Raw genomic sequence first — 24,036 nt, 5'->3', positions numbered from 1 at the left:
CATAGATTAGATCAGTTTTAAAACCATGGATTGTAATTATCAGCAATACTTCCTCCCTGTGGATCTCAAGCCCTCGTGAGTGACTGCAATGGGGGGCGGCAAGGGGATTGTGGTGCTAAGCTGAACATCATTCCAGAAATCTGTTCTCCTGAACTAAAAATACGGGCTAAAGGAAACAAGGCGTGTGTTCATCATTACACTGACTGCATCAGAGTGTGCTTTTGTGCACACGTGGACTTAGAGACATCGCTAAGAATTCAATTGGTCCACCCAGTTCTTAAGCAACTCAGTAATTCAAGACACCTAACAAGGATGGAGGCTCAGTGGGCCATGGGCAAAGCAGGGAGGACAGAGGCAGGAAGCAGGAAGGAGTTCAACTCCAGCTCTCCCCCACAAAAGACTGGGAGAGCTGAGTCAGCACCACGTGAGGAGTTACGACACAGCTTGGGAGCTTACAGAGAGACCTGAGATTGCCAAAGGACGGCGCCAGGTAACTCTCACCAGTCCTGTGCAGGGGTTTCATGGATGCTTGGGATGCTGACTTCCACTGCCTGCGTCGTTGGTAGGAAGTCCAGGTGACAAAGGCTCCTTCTGCCTGGGTAACGCTTCTGTGGTTCCATGGTTATGACTGGAGGGGGAAAAAAAAAAAAAAAAAAGTAAAGTAAAGCACGCAACCCTGTAAAATTTGCTACTGTGTTGTTCTTGTCAGCACGACAACTCAGATGAGGGTTACGTGTCCTGCACCGGACTGAAAATGCATCCAAGCCCATATTGCACACAGCTTCATCTCAGGGCCAAAAACAAACGGTACAAAGATGTTCAGAAGATTCTTGGTGCAGATGAAGGCGCAGGGTGCGTACGTATTCTCTTCAATTCTCTTCAATAATAAATATTGATTCATAATCCAAAGATAACTTATCAAGAACTAGCATGAAAGGTCGATGAAAAGGAAATTACACGACAAACTATTTTCTTTTAAGAAAATTTAAAGATAATTTAAATAAAATTTTAAAAATTTAAGAAATGATTTAAGAAATCTACATTGTGATGAATGCCACGGGTTATTCACAATAATCCCCACAAATCATCCGTACAACAGTAAATTTAACTGCTGCCATCAGACCTGCTCACACTTGGAATATTTTCTGTTCTGGTAATTTTTCTCCTCCAGAATTATCCCAGATACACTTTTACAGAGTGACAAATTCTTCACTGACAAAGAACCTTCAAGCACAAATTTAACAGCTACAGCATCTGAAAGAAATGGCTACGACCTCAATGGACTTTGAGTCATAGCACCACCTTTGCTCAATTTAAACTTCAGTTCTCCTACTTGCACAAACAGAACAGCAAGAAAATCCAGGTTCTGGTCTCCCTCTTCTCTTAAGAAATACATCAGCCAGTTCATCTCTCACTTCCTTCAGCAGCACTGTCCTAGCATCCATCTCCGCACTTCCACCACCAGGAACATCGCATTTATCAGTGAGCGGGAGAGAAACCTCTGTCTTCGCCAGCCTCTCCCTGTTTGGGTCATTAATGTCGCCAGACCCTTCGCCTGTCAAGTAGAAAAAGATTTTACACGTTACCTCACCTTCTTTACATTCTTGATTGCTACAGCTCTGTATCTTTTTCCTTATGTAACAGTCTACACACAAACCACACCATTTATAGTCAAACTTGTCACATGCCAGTGACAGCTTTTAAAAACATCTCAAACATTCCAGATTTTTTTTTTCCTACAAAACTGGGACTACTCACACACCAGACAGCACCATGTAATCTCTAGTTTATATACCTTAGGCTTTATGTCTATTCCACACCGGTACTCAACATCTTACTCTCTATCAAAAAGAAAAGCTGGCCTGCCAATAGTACCCGATAAACCAAAGTATCAGTGTGCCCTTCTGTCCATGCGCTCGACAGAACGCAGTTTGCAATCTAAAAATTGCCCCTCTTAGTGACCAAGCTTGTAATTCTTCTAACAAAGCCATCCTGCCAAAAGCATTTTCCCTGTTCCAACTGTAGCTCAGTTCTCATCAGAACAGTCGCTAGGTTCTCTCACATAACACTTGGTCTCTGTGTGCACTCAGAAAACATGCCGGCAATCATTCCTTTAAAAGCTCTTACTTTTCTTGAGGAGCAACACCCAGGGAACTATTTTGATGTCCAAGCATCCTCCTGAAAGCTGTGTCCTTCTATCCATCCCCTGAGACCTGCAGACGAGATTTCATGCTTGCAACAGCAGAAATACAGAAACCAAAGAGAGACAGACTTGTGCAATTTCTTCATCTTGCTTATGGTGAAGCACCAAATGTTGACTCAGATCCCGTTCCTAGAAAACTGCCATGGATTAGTAACAGAGAATTTAGATCCTGCCTCCCTCCAACTCAAAGGTTTTTTCTCCTGCCCCTATTGTTCCTTTATCAGACATTCACTGATGGGTGCACCCAAAAGGAGGGAAAAAAAGTTAATTCTCCACATGCCAAAAATTGCACTTCTCCTGCGTGACGCCTGTAACTTCATATATTTACTACTGAACTCCTAAGGAGCACAGATCTTGAGACAGTGGACAGACCTTTGCAAATATGCCAGGATGCACAAAGCAACGGCTCCAACACAAGGGAACAAAGAACACATTGCACAGTCTCTGTTCATCTCCTAGAAACTGAAGTGGTGTGACACAAGGTGTTTGGAGACAAGGAAAGAGAGAAGCCAGGCGTGTTTTTTTTCCACAGGATAACAAGTTCTGAGGTCAGAAGAATGAACTGGAACAAATACACGGCTTTGTTAGAGCACCAACTTCCAAACGGTCGCTGATTATTCCTTTGATAGTTTCTTCACTACCCTTCAAACCATCTACGGTAATACGACATAATTCTGCAGTAAAACAGATCACCTGTTAAGGACTCCACTGAAGGAACTTCTCCAAGGTCATCCAGCAATTCACGAATGGGATCATGATGCTCGGGAGCAATTGCATCTGGATGGTCCAAGAGCAGCTACACGAACAGAAGAACAAACTGCGCTGTTCATCGTGAATCCTTCTCTACACATTGAAATTATATTCCTTTGTGCTTTTAGAAACAAATCCTCACTTCACTGAACTCTAAAGCTGCAATATCACGGCTGAAAGTCGTACCATCTGCATATACACAGACACTTCCAGAATAAGCTTCAAACACCAGCAACTTACTAAATTCTAAAAGCTTACAAACCTTTGAGCTCTACAGTCAAATGAAATCACTTTAGATTTGGCTACTTGAGGTTTCAACAGCAGCAGCATTTTCTGTGTAAGAACAGCTTAAGAAAGAGCAACTGTGACTGACGTATCCTTACAGTGTGTGTACTGATGATTTCACCAACAGAAATACAAATAACTGGGTTAGTGAGAGTCACCAAGCCAGAATACTCATCAATATTGAATTGATCCTGCAATTCAGGAGCCGCGCCAGCAACCTGAAAAAAGTGTCTGAAAAAAAGAAAGAAAAAGGAGAAAAAGGAGAAAAAGGTAATCAGCATACCAGCAGCTGTTCTTCTTTAAGCCATGGTTCCCAAGCATACTACAGCTGGACAAGCTATAGCTTATCACATCAAAAGCCATCTAGAAGATTCAGTTATTGGTACTGGCCATGTTGGCATTCGCTCACTGTAAGCATCTGCAGGACAAGCCTACGGACCTAATGACCTTGTGCACCCATCCTTCTGTCTTAGCTGCAAGAATAATCCTCACTCCCAGCCATTTCCAGTTTTCTTTCTTACAAAAAATGACAGACATAAAGAAGCTCTTCATTCAAGAGTTATCTTCTTATACAAACAACTGAATTCCAGTCTGGTTTAATCCAAAGTGCCATCTAGTTTGCATACAGAGAACTAGGGTGCATATAGGAAAGAACGCATGCACACTCTAGTTTTCAATGGCCAGAATATCATAATAAACACATAGAAAAACAGCCTTTACTCTGGAGGCTTGTATGGCAAAGCCAATTGTTTTGACCAGCTCATTAATATACTATATCTAGTTTGTAAATTCCAGCTACATATTTTATATGTCATTATTATCAATGATTGTGGAAGCCCAAAGGGCAATCTCATTTTCAACAGACCTCCTTTTTGACAGAGATGGAATTTATTACATTTAAAATTCATCACTCCTCTTTGTTGCCAACACTGTCCTCTGCCAAACTCCTCAACACAATCAGCTGAAGTCTTCTACCTGAATTTCTGGGACGACTGTGACAAGTATTCCTTCACAATGCTCAGATGTGCACTGTCTCCCATGAGCATCTTACTGGACGCAGCATGCTGCAGCATCTTTACAACAGAACCAAGGTTTCTTCGTTGATCTGTAGTCACCTGCCCTCCAGCTGAAAGATCCATTAGGTCAAATGCATCCGGTGCAACCATGGCCGGATTCACGTAGCGGTGATAGAGTAAGTTGCCAACAATCTAGGACAAGTTGAGGAGAGAAAAAAAACACATGCAAAACCAATGGCACAGACCTCCACTGAGTTTTACTGACACTACTCTGAGTGAGTTCTGACCAATTACTTTCCTGTGAGCTGTGGGCCCCGTTCAAGATGCAGGGTCCACTGCGCTGCCATTAATAAGCACATGCTGTCCCAAAGAATCTTAGTTTCACACTGTAACATAGATACATACACTAAATAAATGCACAACTGTCAACATACAAGTGGTAAGACTGACCACTACTAGTTCCAGAACAACACAACTGCAGATATTCCTACACACAAAGGTTTTCAAATTTCACTTTCAATACCACCTGTCTATATATATATTTTTAGAAGTTACCAAAGAATTCCTCAAACAAGCGTAAAAGTCACTCTGAGAATTAAACCAAGCTTAGTCTAACAGAAGGCAGAACAACTACGCTACAGAGAAACCTGGTACTGCAGTCTCACTAAGGGATAGGAGCCAATTCCTAACACAGGTGTGCAGAATTGACCTCCATCTCCAACAAAGCAAAAATGGGGAAGCGTGGCAAACCAAGGAGCTGAGCTGAGAAAACAGCAGCTACTTTCTGCCCCTTTTCCAGAGCACTTCTCTCTCTCTCCGAATACCTCTTTGGTTAACCGCAACGTTTTTAGCTACAGATCCCCAATTAAACACAACTGAGAGGAACTCAGAAACGTTTAATCCAGAAGTAAGAAACTCAGAAGTACCGAAGATGAGCGGTATTTGACATTTCAAAAGAAGTCCAATTCACCCAGCTAAGTGAGCAGCAATGAACGCTGAGGCCCCAAAGATAAAGACAGCCCGTTATCCACGTGCTCATCCATCTACTTCTAACCCGTATTGGATATTTGCCTGCAGTAATTCCCACAACAAAAAGGCATTGGCCCAGCATGCTGACATGCAGCAAAAGTTCCCACGCCACATGCTTCAGTATTTCCTGGAGTTTCACATCAATCTGCGCAGAGCCAAGTCACAGAATCCGGGCTTCTCCTGCTTCACGTGCGATTTGAATGCACAGAAGAGATCAGAGGCGTGAAAAAATGGCAAAAACAGAAAGAAGAAGCTTCACCATTGCTAAGCTGCCCCAGAAATTAACTGCTTTCATAGAGGTCATGGTTTTGACAGCTGTTTCAGCTCTTGCTGTACTATCCCAGATGACGGCACACGGTCACTACAGACAAAACTGTTCACTACCTGTCACAAGAAACACATTTGTGAGAGAAATAATGTTGATAATAGTAAAACATGTAGTAGGAAAACAAGAACAGTACACTGTAGGAGTAGTTTCAGGCCCTAATGCATCTACAGGCAGACACCGCACACAGCTGCAGTTCTGAGTTCGGCATGGGCCGTGACATTGTTTCCACAAGGATTAATAAAAACTGCAGCTTTCCACCTAAAATTACAGACGGAAAAAATGAATTCACCTGCACAGAAAGAATCGATGCCTCAGAACGGGAAAGCACGGAACCAGGAGAGAGAAGAAAACGGCATTCAGATTGGTAATTACTTCGTAAGGAAGCAGAGACAGAAAAGCTTAAAGAGACTGTGGCAAGTAATGTCAAAGCCACTCTTTGTTTTATTAAGAAGAAGAGCACTCACAGACAAAGACCTTTAAAATAACAAAAACCAGGACAATTCCAATGAAAGCCACAGTGCTGTGCTCATTTGGAAGCATTTACTACCAACATCCTTTCAGTTCTCCAAAAGTACAGAGATGTACAGCACAAAACTGCCCACACCTCATGAAAAATGACACCATAGACTTTGTTGCAGCTACTGTAATGCCCTAGAATATTGTAAGGGAAGTGAGAATAGTAGAATTTTGCACACGGGCCTTTTCAACTTGGCACTGTCTCTTTAAAAAAAGAGCGACTGACTCAGATAACACCAGCAAAACCAAGGTGCACCATTCAGCAGCAAGAGCATCCCAAAGCCAAGAAACCTAGGGGGCACAATGCCCAAGATATTAAAAGCAAAAGGAAAAGCAATAGGGGGACTTCTTCTGAACGCTATATTATGTCTCCTTTGACAAACATGTAGCCAGCAATCCAAAGCACAGGGCAAAGTGCTTTATACCCATAACAACAAATAGCCTGTCTACTTAAACTGCAGCTTTTAAACTTCTCTGCACACGTACACCCAACAAAGGACACTGAGATGCATCTGCTGCAGTCAGCGGGGCAGACAATTATTCACAGAGCTGCTCAGCTCCTTACCTTCAGAAGCTCATCCTCGCCAGCATCAGGAAACTTGTCATGCCGGGAGTCTTTCAGTACCTTGGCGATGAAACGCATCCCGTAACTTTGGAGGAAATAAAAGGCAAGTGAGAATTCCTCACGGATGAACCCACTATTAACTGCTGCAGGATAATGCGGTGACACACCAGACTTACGGGATTTGGTCAGCTGAACAACGATGGCAGACAGGAACTTGTCTGTCACTGCCTTCACATCTCGGATTGAAGCATCCAGGTGCGTCCTCACCCCACCATGATTAAGAGCTTGTTCAGGTGTAACATCGTACGGCAACTGGCTATTTGGAAAAGTCAGATGTGAAGGTGAGCACTCCTCAGCCTAATATACTTTTGTCAGTGCCAGGCAGAATTTTTGGCTTGACACACAAACAGATCCACACTCACCTGGCTGCAAAGAGCTGCACGTTCACTTTCATTAGAATGCTAGCACTGAAAGAGCAAAGGACTTCTCACGTCCTCTGCTGTCCCTGCAGCAGTCGCTGTGCGAAAAGGCCCAGCTAACTCTAAACTGTATCTTTCTGTACCACATGCAGACACGCTCTCTAGAGTCAAGGTCACCGGCAATACGCAGTAGTACCTCAGGTCGCAAATAAACCAGTGAAAACACAAGCTGCACATTGCAGTGTTAAGATAGTAACTCACGCAGCGTGCTGCGTTGGGACAGTTGTCTTTGACTTCATAGCATTACTTTTCCACCACTTCCCTTGAAGTGGGTTAAAAACAAAACAAAAACAACCAACAACAGAAGCCTCAAAATCTGGTGAACATCAAGCACTGGAAGAAACACAGAACTCTGACTGGGGACGGATGGGAGCCAATCAAGAGTTTATAGACAGACATTAAAGGGAGGACAGGGACAGATGACGTAGCAGGGGATCTACAGGCCAACCAACCAGGATGACCAAGTGGATGAAACCTTCTCATGAGCAGACAGGAACAGCTGCATGCTGCGATTCTATGAACACGGCCTGTGTTGACAAGGACCACAATGCTCATCTCGTTCCAACCCCCCGCTGCGAGCAGGTTCACCAACCGCCAGCCCAGGCTGCCCAGGGCCACATCCAGCCAGGCCTTGAATGCCTCCAGGGATGGGGCATCCACAGCCTCCTTGGGCAGCCTGCCCAAGTTGTGGGCAGAGATTGGCTTGGTAGAGTAAGATCTACGGTATCTGTATCTATGAGTTAACACAGAAGAAATGCTTTGGGGCTTTTCTTGGCCTATCTCTTCATGAGATTCACTTCCAATAGTCTCAACACCCCTGTCACAAGATGATCTTTATACCATTCAGAAGAAAGCCATTTCGAGCTGATGGAAAAAAGCTGGTAGCAATTGGACAGATGCATGCAATGAATCCAGGGATGGTTTGGAACGATTAACAGAGCAATGCAAAGCAGCTGAGCAACTTGTAGAAAAAAACAGTAGCAACAGCTTCCATACCCGGCCTCACCATTCTGACATCCCATCTGGTTAACCCAGGACTTGTAAATATCCACTGGATCCGTTCTGACGTTGAGCGATTCGTCCTCAATAATTTCCTTCACAACGGGGGCCAAGATCTGCCTCAGTGCGTTCTGACCACGGGCACCACGGTTGAAAGAGCGCATCTCAAAAATACAGAGGAAACAAAGGGAGTTCTACACAGGCACAACTATTTTCTTTCAGTATTTCAACAAGTAAGCAATCAGCAACAAAAGCCATTCACAGCATGCCGCTATGGGAAATCCAGCAGCAGAGAATAAAGCATATGCATGCACTTTCCTGAACTACTACTCCAAGAAAAGATAATAACAATTAAACAAACCTTTTAGACGTTACCTGTTGGAGGGCACATACCATCCTCATACTTAAAAGCATCAAAAAAGGCATGACTGCCTCCAACATTGTATGTATTTGGTCTTCCTAGCAAGTTGTCAAGCTCCGTATCAGCCAGAAGTCATAAACACCAAACTCCTAAGTGACAATCAACTCCATTATGCCAAAGGACAGCCAGAATCCTTAAGCCTGACAGCCAGTAAAAAACCCAAACCAGACAGCATCTGATTTTCAGCCTCCTCATCTGTTCTGGAAAACAGTGTCCTTCGCGTCAGCTTCACTCTGGCCTGTAAAGCCCAAGCTCGCAGTCTGTGCCAAGTCCTTCTTACTAGACAGCAGAGAACTTAGATGGGACTGAATCTTAGGAAAGCACTGCATTAGATCAAAAATAGTGCCTCCCTGAGCAACAAAGCATTGGCTAAAGAAAAATGGCTTTAATCCTAAAGAACAAAGGTAATTCCTTCTCCTTCCAGGTTACAGAAAGGACTGACGCCAAACAGCTTGAGCAGAAGGCAGGGACAGTTGAGCATTATCAGCAAATTAGCACGGGACATCACACCAGAACAGCTTCAATTTTAGTAGCAGTCCAAACTGAGGCAACAGCAAGGCTGTCTCCTATGCTACAACATACTTGATCTCTTCCTGCAATGCTATTTGCAACAGCCACAACAGCAGAGATTCCTCTCTCTGACTGGATGCGTAGTTATGCAGCGTGAAGATGGCTGAATCCATGAACTCTGTGGGTTTGTTTTGAGGCATCTGCAAAAGCAGCTTGGCCAAGTATGTTGGAGTAGTCTAAAACAAGAAAAAGTACTTAGTGCACGTGTATAATCAATGACTATTAAGATGTTGTCATTATGAAATAAACAAGAGAGTTTGACAAAGCAGACTAAGCTAACAAAAGGAGAATAAATAGAAGGCTTACCCCTATCCTGGGCTCACTTACAAAACTCCAGCAGAGCAGATCTCCAGACGAGATCCTTCCCCACTGGGAGCCAGCTCTTAAACAGGTCTAGGAGGGCTGTAGCCTGGCTGCACCCCTTCCAGCAGCACAGCTGCATTGCCTTCACCTGTGCTCCTCTGCCTGACTCACTGCTCGCCTCAGGTGATCAATCAGAGGTTCAGGCCATGACTCCGCAGTTCCCATACAGCACGTGTCCACAAAAGCCAACACCACAGAGACAGACAGTGCCTCAACACTGCAGAGCATAAGTACAGACTGGTCCAATACACGTAGGCATCTATGACAAGGGCAGTGAATGAAAAGCGGCATACCTCAAGTAGAAAAGATGCTGATAGGCTTCCAGCTTTTCCCTCTCCTCTTTGCTCAAAGCTTTCAAACCTCCCTTTTGCTCGTTCAGCGTCATCACGTCACAGAGCTGTTCCTTGTTCTTCCTTTTGCTATGAGAAACAACATCCTGCAAAGAACACAGAGGGACAGATTCCACATTTAAATAACACGCAATATGGGAAACAGCTGCACGATAGCACTTCCTTTTGTGTGGATAAGGCAGTCAAGGTACATCAGGGGATCATGAAGTGAAACATTATCTGTTATAGCAGCGATTTCTGTCTTGTCCCCACATTCCAGAATTGGTTGAGAACCTACAAGGACTAATTGCTTTGAGCAGGGACTGTTTCCATTTTGCTGACTCACTGCCTCCACTGCTCTGATAACGATGATACTTTTTGCTGCCAGCATCAGCCCAACAGCTGGAGCCTCCTTTGCAACTGAACATCACTGCTGCCATGGTTCAGATTTTACACAAGGTCAAGCCTAGCGCCACGCTATTCAGGACCAAAGGAAAAGGTGACTGTAACTTCAGCTTGAATTAAAAAAGGCACCGCTGTATCAGCAATGTTGTTCTTGTGTGCAATCAATCGTCAGCAAAGTGACAGAGGGGGCTTCCATCAGCCAACCAACACCAAGCAGCCTGAGCACATTTCCTGCTCCGAAATCACCTCCCCCTTCTGATACAGCACACAAAACGTGAGAAGAAATTAAGGTGTGCAAGTCCATGACTCATGTAACCACAAGTGAACAGACAAACAGTTCTCAGAGCCTTCAAGCATACCATCTATTGCTTTCCCTTGGTCCCGAGTGGGTTCTTTTCTGGTGCTTTGTTTTTAAAACACTTGAAGCCTTGATGTTTCTGCTGCAGTTCTCTTTCTAGGGATACATAGTAATTAGTGGAACAGTTAGGAACTTACTGGGAGGAAAACCTGTAACTCTGGGGGAAATAGTTCCCACTGAATCTGAGTGAGTGAGATCCAGGCTCAGAAGGTCCTCATGCTAACTGCCATTGGCCTCAATTCACTCTCCTAGTCTCCCAGCACTGCATTTCCTACCTGCAGTGTCATTCTGTTCTTCACTAGCAGTCCAATCTTGATGTCCGTGACATTGAGGTCATTTTCAAGCTGTTGATTAGATCCGATCAAGCTCACAACTTCCTCACACAGTTTCATTAGCTCCAGCTCCTCCTGAATATCTGGGTCCGATCTAGCAAGTGAACAAATTTCCCAACCACAGCCATAGGTGGGTTTTCAGCATTAACTAAAAACAAGTGACAAAACATCAGAGGACAGGAAACAAATTAATGCACGTGTTACCTCTGTGCAGACAGCATGTCAAGCAGCAGCCAGTCCAGGGTCAAATTAACACCAATGGGCTTGAATAACTCCTGACAGCATCCGGAACTTCTGGCATGGAATAAATCAGGACAGAAGTCAACGCTATAGGATGAAGTCAGCATCAGCTTAGGGGAGTCCACCTTGCTGAACTTACCCCAAAGATCAGCGCTCCTATTTCCCAGCAGCAAAAGTACTACCGTGAACCAAGTTTGCACAGAATCACAGAATATCAGGAACTGGAAGGGACCTCCAAAGATCATCTCGTCCAATCCCCCTGCTGGAGCAGGATCACCTGATTAGGGCACACAGGAACATGTCCAGGTAGCTGCTGAATGTCTCCAAAGGAGATCCCACAACCTCTTTGGGCAGCCCATCCCAGTGTTCTGTTACCCTTGCCGTGAAGAAGTTTTTCCTCTTATTTAGGTGGGACCTCCTATGCTCCAGCTTGCACACACTGCCCCTTGTCCTATCACTGGATGTCACTGAGAAGAGCTTGCCTTCATCCTCCTCACGCTCACTATTCACACATTTACAAACATCAACGAGGCCACCCCTCAGTCTCCTCCAAGCTAAAGAGACCCAGCTTTCTCAGCCTTTCCTCATAGGGAGATGCTCCACTCATCAGGGCAGAGTAGAGGGGAAAGAGAACCTCTCCACCTCCTATCCGTACTCTTTCTCATACACCCCAGGATGCCCTCTTGGCCACGAGAGCACAGTGCTGCCTCATGCTCCTCCTACCGCCCATCAGGATCCCCCAATTCCTTTCTCCTACGCTGCTCTCCAACAGCTCAGCCCCCAACCTAGACTGGTACTCAGGTTGCTCTTGCCCACATGCAAGACTCTACACCTGCCCTTGTTCTTTCTCATTCCGTTTCTCCCCACCCAACTCTCCAGGTCTCGCTGGAAGGCAGCACAGCCTTTTGCTGTGTTTTGGTTTTTTTTTGCCACTCTTCCCAGTTTTGGGTCATCAGCAAACTTGCTGACAGCGCATTCCACTCCCTCAGCCAGAGGAAATTATTCCTTCAGCCACCTACCTACCTACCTACCTACTCTTTGCACCACTTCACCCCAACTGATTTTCATAGCTCTCTTCGTGTTGCAGATCTCACTAACAGTATTTTTCTGCAAATAGAGATTCAAAGCATATTAGCTTTATTCTTTTGGCCACACTTACTGAGGGTTTTGTAGTCTTCTCCTGCTTTGTTTCCTCCGATAAAAGCTTGAGCTTTTATAACGTCATTTATCTAGAATGGGAAAAAAAAAAACAAAACAGCCACTTACACTTGTTAAGGGCAGAGTAAAAAAAAAGTGTCAGATACTGAATTCATTTCACAATCTCTTACGTGGTCTCTGAAATATTGCAGGTGATCTCTGCAACGCCTTCTGCCTTGATACATCCTGGCCAGTCACTGAATCTATAGGAAAGGATCCCAAAGCAGGTCAGATAAAAGTCTTCTCCACAAATATTGCTACCAAAAATGTTAACAAAAAAAAAAAAAAAAAAAACACAAAAACAAAAAAAAACCCATAGCATTTGCTACCTTCACTTCTTGGTCCTTGTGTGCTCGTCAGTAATCCAAACGGATTTGATATGCCTTCCTCTGTTTATAGCCACGCCACTGGGACTGAAAACACACACAAGAAAAAAGGCGACTTTTCAAAGTGAAGAGCAGTAATTTACTATTCGATGCTTCTTTCTGCTGCTCAGTTTCCACTTCCCTTTGGCTGAATAAAATGTAACAGAGACATGCTCATCTTACAAGACATGCCGTAAGAGATATGCAGTGAAGCCTTAACTATTTCTTCCACCACCAGCTGTCGTTGTGAGGGACTTAGCAGCACCCCCCACCAAGGGCAAAACACAGCTAGAGAACAAATGACTAAAACTAAACAACCAAATGCACCATCCATTGCACAATTCTCAAGGCCATCTTCAAGTCTCCAAACCCACGGACTAATGGGAAGAGGGAGAGAAGTAATTTATACATAGTGATTCCCAGGGAGAAGGAAACGCCTTCCAACACTTTGCAAAATGAAGATAATTGTGCGTGGCAACTGCTTGCGTTGAACAAAACCAGTCAGTAAGCGTGCGTGTGGAGAGCAATTGACAAGTACAAGCTTCAAACACAATTAGGGGATTTCATACCTGCATGCAAGTGATGGCTGGAACTTGCTTCTTCAAAAGCCTCATTCTGGAGTTGAATTCCTGACAAACAAGACAGCCTCGACAACAAGCCTGAAGCTTCACCATCAGGTTCTCTTTGGCCAGCCACAACTGCTCTCGGTCCTATGCTGCCGTGACTCCAGATACAGTGCTCTAGATTAGTGTTATGGTAGGAAGAAGAGCCAGGAAGAGAAAAGGGAGATGCAAAAATGACATGTTACACAGCGGCTTCTGTATTCTGCTCAAGAGAAACTTACAAGTTGCTTTTTGGTGAGCAGCAACACCACCATCTTGTTCTGGTGATAAAGGTGTGCACATTCTCCACAACAGGACAAAGAGGTGCTGACGTGCAAAGTAGACAGTGAACAGGGACATAAGATACAAAGCTTGCCAACTTGACTACTGTGGGGAAACATTACTTCTTAAAGTTGCAATAAGGCCTGAAATAGGGGCAACTTCAACTTCAGAGAAAAAGAGCACGTACTTTACCTGCATCTCCTCCCGTGACAGCTGTGTGTCATTCTGCACAAATTCCGTCGCTTCATCCCATCCTCCCTCTCTGCTCCTCACGTTATGATAATGATGACAGCCTCCTCTCACCCAGTGTTTCACCCGTTCACTGCCACTGCCTCCTGAAAGCAGAAATGCTGCTATGTTGAAAGCAAACACGTATCTAGCTTCCTCACATACAAATACTACAAGAAGGAAATGCATGGAGAGGGTCCTTCCTCCAAGCAATAGAAGGAACGCCTCAGATTCCAGTGAACCACCGCAAGAACTACCTAAGCACAACATATTCTACAAGTGGGGAATATTTCACTGCTAACTTTTTCATTTCCTTCCTACCTTTTTTTCTTTCCTTTAACAAAGACTTCAGTTTACAAGGCAGCCTCAATTTCCTGTAACATGAGATTCTAACAAGATACCCAGAACGCAAGACTGCTCCTCACATTTCTCCCCCTCTGCTTTCCATTCTACAGGCAATCATCTTGAATTTACTGCACTAGCAGGTAGCTATTTGGGGTTCACCTGTGGCCATTTTTCTCCTTTCCACTTCTGCCAACTCTCGCTGCTTTGTCTCTGCACACTCTGCAGCGACTCTGCACAGCCCCACATCTGGTGAGCACAAGGCACTCAGGGTAGGGCTGGTATCTCCGTGACCGACTGCCTCATTCACGGCCAGAATTCCTAAGGAAACTTCAACAACAGGAGGAGGCAGGTTACCTGCGCAGTCAGGAGCTCAGTGACTCACAACAAACTTCAGAGAGCAAGGCACTGTGCGAGTGTACACAAATACCTTCCTGTATTTATGCACAAAAATACTGATTAAAAAGAGACAACTTGGTGTACAACAATCTTTTCAGTACACTGTGCATCTGTGTATGGCACAGTGTCTGACAGTGCTTTTTTTTGTGCTCTTAGTCCTACTACGGTGCTGATTTATCGACGGTATTTCTCTACAACCTTTTATCCATTCACTCAGCTGTACTCTGACAACAGCTATAGTCAAGGCAGCTGCTTCTTGCAGAGCCCTGCTACAGCAGACAACTGACTCAAAAAGCACCTTTCCAGTGACTGCACCGTTCCTAGCAAGAATAGCATCACCTCTCTACTGAAGCCTTCCAGGCAGCACGAGCACACTGCCCACTCACAGCCACCTGGCTGTCTGCCTACCAGCACTCCTAGCACTTTTCCTGAAAAGCTTTGTTCCGCTGAGGTGGACACAAACAGAGACTAACAAGAGTCCTTTCCCAGCACCAGGCTGCAAGGAGTTGTTCAGGGAAACTTTATGAAGTGGAAATGCACATACAGGAGCAGCAACCAAAAACTGAGGGGGAACTAACACAACAGCAGGCTGCTCTTGTCCCGTCCACAAAGGGTTGCTCATTTCTGTACCAGCAAATCAAAAAGCCCTGCATGTACTGGGGGTAAATACAAATGTACAACAGTAAAAGCATCTCTCAAGTCTCTCTTTTAACAGACCATTTGCTGTGGAGTACTGACCACACCGTATCTTATGTTTTGGCTGAAGAAACTCATTAAATAATGTTACATGCAGAAATTTTCCGAGAGACAAGTGTTTAGCAAACCCCAAAATACACATCATGAACAACAGTCCAGCAGCTGCCAAGCACAGCTCCTCCACCCCCACTGCTGCTTCCTGGGGGTTACTATGGAAGGAGATCTGAAGAAGCAATTGCCATCCCTCCAACAACTCCTGATGTGCAAACAGGACACAGGAAACATTGACTTCTGACACGGATTAATAATCACCCTGCACAAAAAGCCACTGTATTCCAGCATGAAGAGTTCTGTGGCAGGACTGAAAAGTGACATTTCCTTACATACCCTCCACATTACCACTGCTTTGGATTGAAACCTACATCCCTTCAACAAGTTTTATCTGAATGTGCCAGGACTGCTTCAGCAACGTAGAAATTCCTGTTGGGGAAGGGTGGCAGACTTAGAAGAACAAACTCTTGCACTGTCATCTCTACCAGCAGAGTCATCAATCCCACGACTATCAAAGCCGTCTGATCTTTCCCGTGCATTTACTGTCACAGTCCCCCCAGCAGGGACACGCGCTGTCACACATTGCAGGGTTAACACTTCTCTCACTGCTCATCACCTGAGAAATCGCATCATACGCCAGATCCCCTGCTTTGTGCTGAACTGCAATCCCTCTCAGTCCCAAGCTACACAAGTCACCAGCTAGTAAGCACGTTGACTCAGGACAGCAACTGTTCTACCCACAGTGCCAGTCTGTACCACGAGCTCACCATCTCTGAAATGGCTGCCATGTTGCAGGGAGGAGCCCTACATTGAACATATGCCTCAATGAGGTAATTTCACGCCAACTGAAGTCACCAATCCAGCCTGGCAGAAGCTTACGTGCACACCAAGAACAACTCCTTATTTCATTCTCACTCAGTAGGAGGACATGCTTCAGCACAAAATGGGTTCCTGAGGAACATGAACCCTTTCAGGGCCACTGAGGAAGCTGCTCAGTGATCTTCATCACCAGCGCAGTTTTCGGACACTGCCATCGTGAAGGTTTACACTTAGTCAAAAAAAACAAAGCAAACAAACGTACAAAAAAACACCAATGTTGAACACAGTATCATCTCAGTCTCTATGCTGAAAACTCTTTAAGTACAATTAGCTAGAGCAATCCATCTCCAGCAGTTCATATCTTTAAGCCCATCTCTGTAGCTCACAAAGATTCACGTGTTATGCCTGCATCTCTCTTTCCTTCATACAGACAGATCCAAACTGGCCAGATAACATCAGCTGATAGCATGCAGCGTTCACCCTTTCATTCCAGATCTCTTTCCCAGCTTTTCTTCCAATGTCAGGAATGCCCTCAGTGCACAGATGCAAAGGCTTCTTGAGAGGTACTTTTAACTACACCCACCTGTGCTTTCTCTCTCTTACCCTTTCAAAAAATAATGCACTGCAGACATACAGTGCAAGTAACAACTTCACAATTTCACTTGCAGTCTCCTTTACTTTAGACTCCTCTTTTCCACAACTCAGCAAATCATCTACATACTGTCACAGCTTCACCTCCTCTTCAACCTGAAACTTTTCCAAAACTTTCTCCAGCACTTCATTAGATAAAACAAAAATAAAATATAAAACATATAATGTATGTAAAATAACACGTAATAACACAATATATAATACCTATCATAATATAACACATAAAATATAATAAATTAGGCGATTCTATGAACCCTTGGGGTAAAGCAATCCACCTCTCTTGCTATTTTTGTCGCATTTTTGGATCCTCTCGTACAACGGCAAAAAGATCTCGACTCTCTGAGTCTAAAAGGCAGGTCCCAAAAGCATCTTTGAGGTCTGTTACACCGAACCATTTGTGTCTGCGTGGGATTTGACTCATTACATTACAGGGCTTAGGAAGCAGGGGGTGTCATTTGAGAACCATTTCATTCATTTCTCTTGGATCTTGTACCAGTCGATAGGTGCCACCTGCTTTCTGTAAAGGCTGTTTTCAATTATTTTGAAATCATTCTCCCTGTTTCCCTTTTCCAGAAGCACGGATCCACGGATCCCTCCACCCCGTTAGTCACAGAACAGGGCCGAACCAGCCTGTAAATCACTGATGCCTGGGCAACCTGTTGTGTGAAAAACTTCCTCCTAATATCAACCTAAACCTCCCCTGTCTCAGTTTAAAACCACTCCCCCTTGTCCTATCACCATCCACCCTCGTCAACAGCCGTTCCCCTTCCTGCTTCTACACTCCCCTCAAGTACTGCAAGGCTGCAATGAAGTCTCCCGCAGCCTACTCTTCTCCAGGCTGAACAAGCCCACTGCCCTCAACCTCTCCTCACACAGAGCTGCTCCAGCCCTCTGACATCTCAGTGCCTCCTCTGCACCCGCTCCCACAGCTCCACGTCCCTCCTGTGCTGCGGGCCCCAGGCCTGGATGCAGCGCTGCACATGAGGCCTCAAAGGAGCTGAGGCAATAAGGACAATCACCTCTCTCTCCCTGCTGGTCACCCCTGTTGCAATGCAGCCCAGAGCAGGGGCTTCATTTTTTATAGAAATCTACATATCCACGCCTACAGTCCCCCCACGATGCACTACAGCTTCATATTCCTTCCTCCCTACAGCTCCCAACAGCCCCCAATAGTCCCATATGACCCTATGGCCCACCACAGCCCCCTATCTCCCTATACACCACCCTTAGAGCCCCGTATCTGCCTCTCCCCACCAACAGCTCCCCATAACCCCTACATCCCCTCACAGGCGCCTACAGCCTCACATCTCGCTATATTCCCCCCTCCCCCCCCCCCCCCCCCCCGTCGCCTCCCCGCAGCTTCCTAGAGCCCCCCACAGCCCCTCTCCCCGTCCCGGCACCGCTCTCCCGCACACCTCCGGCACAGCTGTCCTCAGCACTCGCTCCCGGGCTGCCGCGGCTTCCCTCTCGGTGCCGCCCGGACAGCTCCGGCTGCCGCCGCGGTCTCCTACCGGGCGGCACAGGCGGCTGCAGCGGTGCTCTGCGAGGAGAGCCGCGCCTCCAACAGCCGGCCCCCAACGTTCGCTCCCGCGCACGGCGCCTCAGCCAATGGCAGCCGGCGGCGCTGCCGCGGACCAATGAGAGCCCGGGGGGCGGGGCGGCTGCTGGTCAGGGTGAGCTCCTCGTGCCTCAGCGCGGTGGTGACAGGTGTGCAGATGATCTGCATGGCCAGCTTGTAAGTGGGAGCCAGGAGCAAACGCAGCTGCAGGAGCAAGGTGCTAGGGAGCAGCCAAGGAGTCAAAACGCATCAAAAAGCCCTGGAAAGCGTCACAAAGCCACAGCCAGGAAGCTTGGGGTTATCATGAGCCATATCCGGGATGCTAGAGATTATTTGCTACCATACCAAATCATAGCCAGAGCTCTCAATGCAGGAACAAGCCTGGAGCTCTGCTTCAGCCCAGCATCACTACTTGCTCTGGCTCTGCTCGGTTGACAAGAGCTCAAATCGCCTATAAAAGAATGAACAGGGGTTGGTGTCAAACTCTCCCAAGCTGAATTACAAAAGTGGTTCTTGATCGGGGAGAACTGAAGGTGTTAGGTATGGGCTGGAACGCTAGAAGGAGATACAAGCCCAGTGACAGCATGCATTCTATGTTGCTGAAAAGCACAGCTTTGGAAGCAGGATTTGCACCCTTACCTGCCAGCACTACGACTTGCATTTCTACAGGCTCCCTGGCATTGCACTGCAGTTGACGTTTGGACCCAGACGATGGTTTTCCCAGGCTGAATACAGGAACACCAACAGCCAGCTGCTGATTCCTTCAAGGAATGGATGCGCCTGGAGGAGAGAGGTGTTAGGGAGCAGCCAAGGCATCACAGTGCATCAAAAAGCCCTGAAAGGCATCACAAAGCCACCACCAGGAAGCTTGGGGTTATCACGAGCAGCATCCAGGATGCTAGAGATTATTTGCTACCGTACCAAATGGGAGCTGCAGACATCCCGAAGCCAGACAAAACGGGAACAAACCTGGAGCTCTGCTTCATGCACCCTGCAGCCTCAGCGTTGCAAGCTGAGGTGCCTTGCTGTTTGTTGCATTCATCCCAGTTCTCGTGAATGAAGACTCCACAGGCATTCAAGGTGTTGAGTGAGCACGAGTGTGCTTTTATTATTAAAGGAAAGGACAGAAGGGTGTGAGAGGTCCAGGTAAAGATGGGAATCGTCCTCTCTTGGATGGAAAGGTCACGGAGAGAGTGGCTCAGAGCTGTCAGATCCGCTGCACGGTGCCTGGGACTGAGGGCCTGATTCTAAGCCCCCCTCCAAGAGGCACGGCTTCTCATCGGTGATGCCGACCTGCTCCTGCACAGAGGTGCTGCTGTCGGGGCACTCGGACTGTGCTTGGGCTGGGCTGCACTGCAAAGGCGCTGGGTCACAGTCCAGGCTGGTGACTGTGGTGCCTGGCGGGCTCAGGTCAGCATCTTCAGCAGAGCCGGGAGAAATGAGGGCTTGAACTTGGATGAGCTCCCTCTCTCCATCACTGTTGTTACATGGAAGGCTGTCATGTGAACCGCAGCCATTTGTGCTTCCCAAGAGCTCTCCACTGGTGGAAGCACACAGCCCAGCTTCGCTACTTGCTCCGGCTCTTCTGGGTGGACAAGGGCTCAGTTCATCTAGGAAGGATACACAGGGGTTAGTGCCAAACTTTCACAAGCTGAATTACAAAAGTGGTTCTTGATCACAGCTGAACTAAAGGTGTCAGGTATGGGTTGGAACGCTGGAAGTAGATACAAGCCCACTGACAGCAAGAATTCTATGTTGCTGAAAAGCAAGGCGTTGAAAGCTGGATTTGCACCCTTACCTGCCAGCACTACGATTTCTATTTCTGAGGGCTCCCTGGGACGGCGCTGTGGCTGGCGTTTGGCCCCAGACGATGGTTTTCCCAGGCTGAAGCAGGAACACCAACAGCCAGCTGGTGATTCCTTTATCTTGCTGGGCGGACTTGGTCTGGAGAGAGAAAACAGGGAATGGTGTGAGCCGTGCGTGGAGCAGAGTGAGGGAAGAGCTGCACTGAGCTCTTGCCAACAGTTGCTTGTTCCTAGCACCGCCTGGTTCCTGCTGAAACACAGCTTAGAAACTCGCTCCATTTCAAGCAGTGGAGGGATGGTTCCATTCCTATAGCTCAGCCCTGAAGTCTTGCTGGCTAAATTCCCCTCAACTGTGTCAAGCAAGATGCAGAGCATGTGAGGTCCACAGGCTCCACACCTGTACAGGACAGCATCAAAGGATGGCTTTGACTGAGTTGGCAGGCATAACTGCTGGCTGAGGAATTGCACAGCCATAAAGGAACGTCAAAAGCATCTCTGACTCTGACACTGACAGCTCATCGGCCCATCTCACTGCCATGTCTAGTTTCCAGGGCCAGCAGGTCTGACCAACAGCTCTGTGTAGAAGAGAACCGGAATTGGTTTCAGGCACATGGCTTTGAAATCTGGAAAACCCCAACGTTTCCAGGTACATCCAGCACAGGCCAGGGTAGACGTCAGCGTGGCTTTGTGCATCTCGTGACTGCCTGCCCAGCAAGGAAGGAACGGCAGCCTTGTGTGGCTAAACTCAGCCCGTCAGGCAACTGAATGTTAGTTCAATCTCACAGTCCAAAGTGGAGTGGAGATTCACTGCAACACTTCAGGCACCATTCATTAAATCTAGTTGCCACAAGTTTAGGCACTAGAAATAGTGGGGACAAAACAAACATAAGCCACCCAAACAGTGATGATAGCTGCTGGAAAACAAAGTCCTCTTTACCTTTCAGATGGAAAGTCGATGACTGTGTGGAATTTCCCCCGTACAGCTGCGGGGCCTTCTTCCACCTCTATGTCCCTGCTCTCAGTCACAACCACAGGAGAGCTGCTGTGGCCTCGCCTCCGTGCCTGCGCCTCCTCCAGGCTGAGCAGCTCTGTAGCAGGAGAAGATGCCTGCACAGACTGGGGCCCTGAGAGAGAACTGTGCCCTGGAAGGGAAAACCACAGGTGAGAGCCAGGATCAGAAAGCGGCAGCACAGCCATCACAGGTCCGGGGGAGCTGCTGTGTTTTCCTCAGACTTGCTTAACCAAGCCGCTGCAAGAAGAGCAGCTCAAAATAACCATGTGCTCAGACATGTGTCTATGGCAAAGGATGCAGTCATAATTAAGAGCAGCTCCCTGTATCGAAACAGGCAAACAAAAACCCTAGAAAGCAGGTATGGTGAACTCAGAAAGCTTCGCTGCCACACTTTCACCAAGCTTCACCTGCTTCCAAGACATCATAGTGACGGTGACAGGACCAAGATAAAGCTAATGGAGGAAGACACTCACCTGCTCCACCTGCGAGGTCACGTCCAGATGTGGAGCAGAAGAGGACGTCTGTGTGGTCGATGATGAATTCCACCACAGACGACTGCGTCTGCAGTTCCGTGCAGGCAGCTCTCCCACTGGCGCAGGCAGACTCGCTCTGCTGTGATCTGTAGAAAAGGCAGGTTTTAGAAGTCATTCAGCCAAGATCGCTTCCCCAAGTCTGAACTGTTGCATCCCAAAGCTGTCACATTTGTTCTCTGGAGACTTCCGCAGTGGGCAATCAGTGATGCCACTGAAGAAGTTCTCCTGGCTGATCAAGGACACACCAGTCCCATCTAAACAAGAGAGCAGCAATGCTCAGCTAGAAATTGTGCCCACGTGGGGTTGGAGAACAGTCCAGGCTCCTGCTCTGCTGTCAGCCACTCACTGCACATTTTACAGGAGAAGAGCACATGTGGTGCAGAAGAAGGGAGGACTGCTTTATTCTACTGGAGAACAGATGTAAGCGTTCTGTTGAAACGGAAAAAGAAGTTTACCTTAAGAGGTTTGGAGCCCACACAATGGCTAAGTTCTTCGCATGCATGTTTGTGGTGGAGCAGTGCCCAGCCAGACAGGCCAAGTGTCTCATCAGATACGCCAAGGTCCTGGGAAACAAGAGAGGCAAATGTTCAGCACCAGCCAGTATGCCGTGCTGCGACTCACAAAGCAAACCTCAATTCACACTAGTTGTTATTAGTGCTACTGATGCTGAAGATGAAGTAGATCCAACTTGACCAAGTGCCACGCTGCAGCACCCAGCACCAGCACAGCACAGCCACAGCCATCAGCTGCACCAAGCGTGCCCTGTGCCCAGGAACTGACCCCATCAATTAACCCCATGCAGTGTTTCAGCACACCCAGGCATCCCGTTGCTTGCGTGATGGAATTGGAATTGCACCAATGCCCTCTGAAGTGCAGCAGGGCTGAGCTCAGCAGGCTGAGGGCAGCACTGACCTGTAGTGAGGAGCGGGCAGCTGCTGGATGACGTCCCGCATTCTGACCAGCCGCTCCTCCTCCGTAGTGGCACCAACAGCATCCTGGAAAAGGGCAGAAAGGGATTGAGACACAAATCAGGCGAGATACCTGCCGCAGGGTCGGGAACCATGGGCACAGCGCGCTGCTGGTCAGCACTGAGAAAGATTTTAGGCCTCCCCAGAGGCAACTGGCGAACATAGCGGCACGCAGCTGGTGCCACCACGGCCAAGGAGTCCAAGCACCGGGCCGGTTTACAGCCTGGTTGGGCAGCTCAGCTCCTCGCAGGGGGCATTAATCTCTAAGTCCACTTGGCTATTAATCCCCTTCCCGTTCCAGAAATAGTTGGGGAATAGCAAAAAACAAACAAACAAACAAACAACACAGGAATTCTCGCAAGCATTATGAATATGGAGATAACCACCTCCTGGGGCCACCAGAAGTAGCATCAGCACGATGCAGGATGTGGCAAAGACATGCGAGTAAACCCCGTGGGGCTAACAGAAGAAGGGCCTCAGAGCTGGGGCACTGCTGCAGCCATCTCCCAAGAGGCCCAGGGAAGAGGGAAAGGAAAGGCGTTGCCTTGTGCTTACCGAGAACTTGTCGTACAGCTGGTCGGTCAGCAGGGGGGTCGGGAGCTCCCTGAAGTACATTTTGCAGAGGGAGCTCGCGCTGTGAACGTCGCGGACGGTTAGCTCAGGAACCTGCTCAGACTCAAATTCCTGGCTGCAGAGAAGGACACGAAAACGGTTGAGAAAGAGGAAAGCAAGTCAAAAGCCACACCCAATGCAATCAAGAGTTGGAAGGGCTTCCTGATGTACAGGAGAACACAACCACTCGGCCACCAGCACCACGTCAGCCGTGCTGGATGGGATGTTCCCAAAGAAGACCTTCTCTTGGTGCTAAGGCATGGCCCGCAGGCCTCTGAACGCCCGCAACAGGGCACGTGCCCCTGCTGGCAGCTGTGTCTGTCAGTCGCAGCACTCTTACCGCAGTCTCTGGACGTTGGACGCCACGCCGGACAGGCGGTATATCCCCTGCACCACGCCATGCTGCTCGATGAACTCGGCGCAGCTCTGGAGGACCTGGGGGACTAAAGAACACGTGCCGGCGGTTACTGGAGCTCCTCATTCAAGTCCTGGCTCAGGCTGCACTCCCGCCACATCCCATCCACTAAGCCCAGCCAGGCTACTGCTGTGTTCTTCCTTGAAGGGGACAGCTGTCAGAGACACCTCTGCAGGAGCTGCTGAGGAAACTGGACAGAGATGAGTTCTTTGCATTCCAGAAATGCCAGGACCTAGGAATCAGCCTGGAGAAAGTAATTCCGGGGAAGCCGCAGACATTGCAAGTCCCATCACAGCTCCCACGGGAATGGAGG

General features: G+C 47.4%; 1 protein-coding gene and 1 pseudogene across 1 annotated transcript; both read right to left on the bottom strand.

Moving 5' to 3' along the window:
* Positions 1-994: 994 nt before the first annotated feature.
* Positions 995-19,702, bottom strand: LOC125692749 (ras GTPase-activating-like protein IQGAP1; annotated as a pseudogene).
* Positions 19,561-23,377, bottom strand: LOC125703710 (rho GTPase-activating protein 32-like). The gene is made up of 7 exons (XM_048968560.1): positions 23,252-23,377; positions 22,641-22,723; positions 22,184-22,291; positions 21,669-21,814; positions 21,121-21,325; positions 20,177-20,322; positions 19,561-19,988 (listed from the first exon to the last, which is right to left on the bottom strand). Exons 1-7 carry the CDS (start codon positions 23,309-23,311, stop codon positions 19,561-19,563), a joined length of 1,176 nt encoding a protein of 391 aa, XP_048824517.1. The 5' UTR covers positions 23,312-23,377.
* Between the last annotated feature and the right edge of the window lie 659 nt (positions 23,378-24,036).

Source organism: Lagopus muta, chromosome 1, assembly GCF_023343835.1.
Source record: "Lagopus muta isolate bLagMut1 chromosome 1, bLagMut1 primary, whole genome shotgun sequence".
In the NCBI taxonomy this organism is placed as follows: Eukaryota; Metazoa; Chordata; class Aves; order Galliformes; family Phasianidae; genus Lagopus; species Lagopus muta.
Note: the sequence above shows the minus strand (reverse complement) of the source record. Positions and strands in the feature narration are given on the sequence as shown.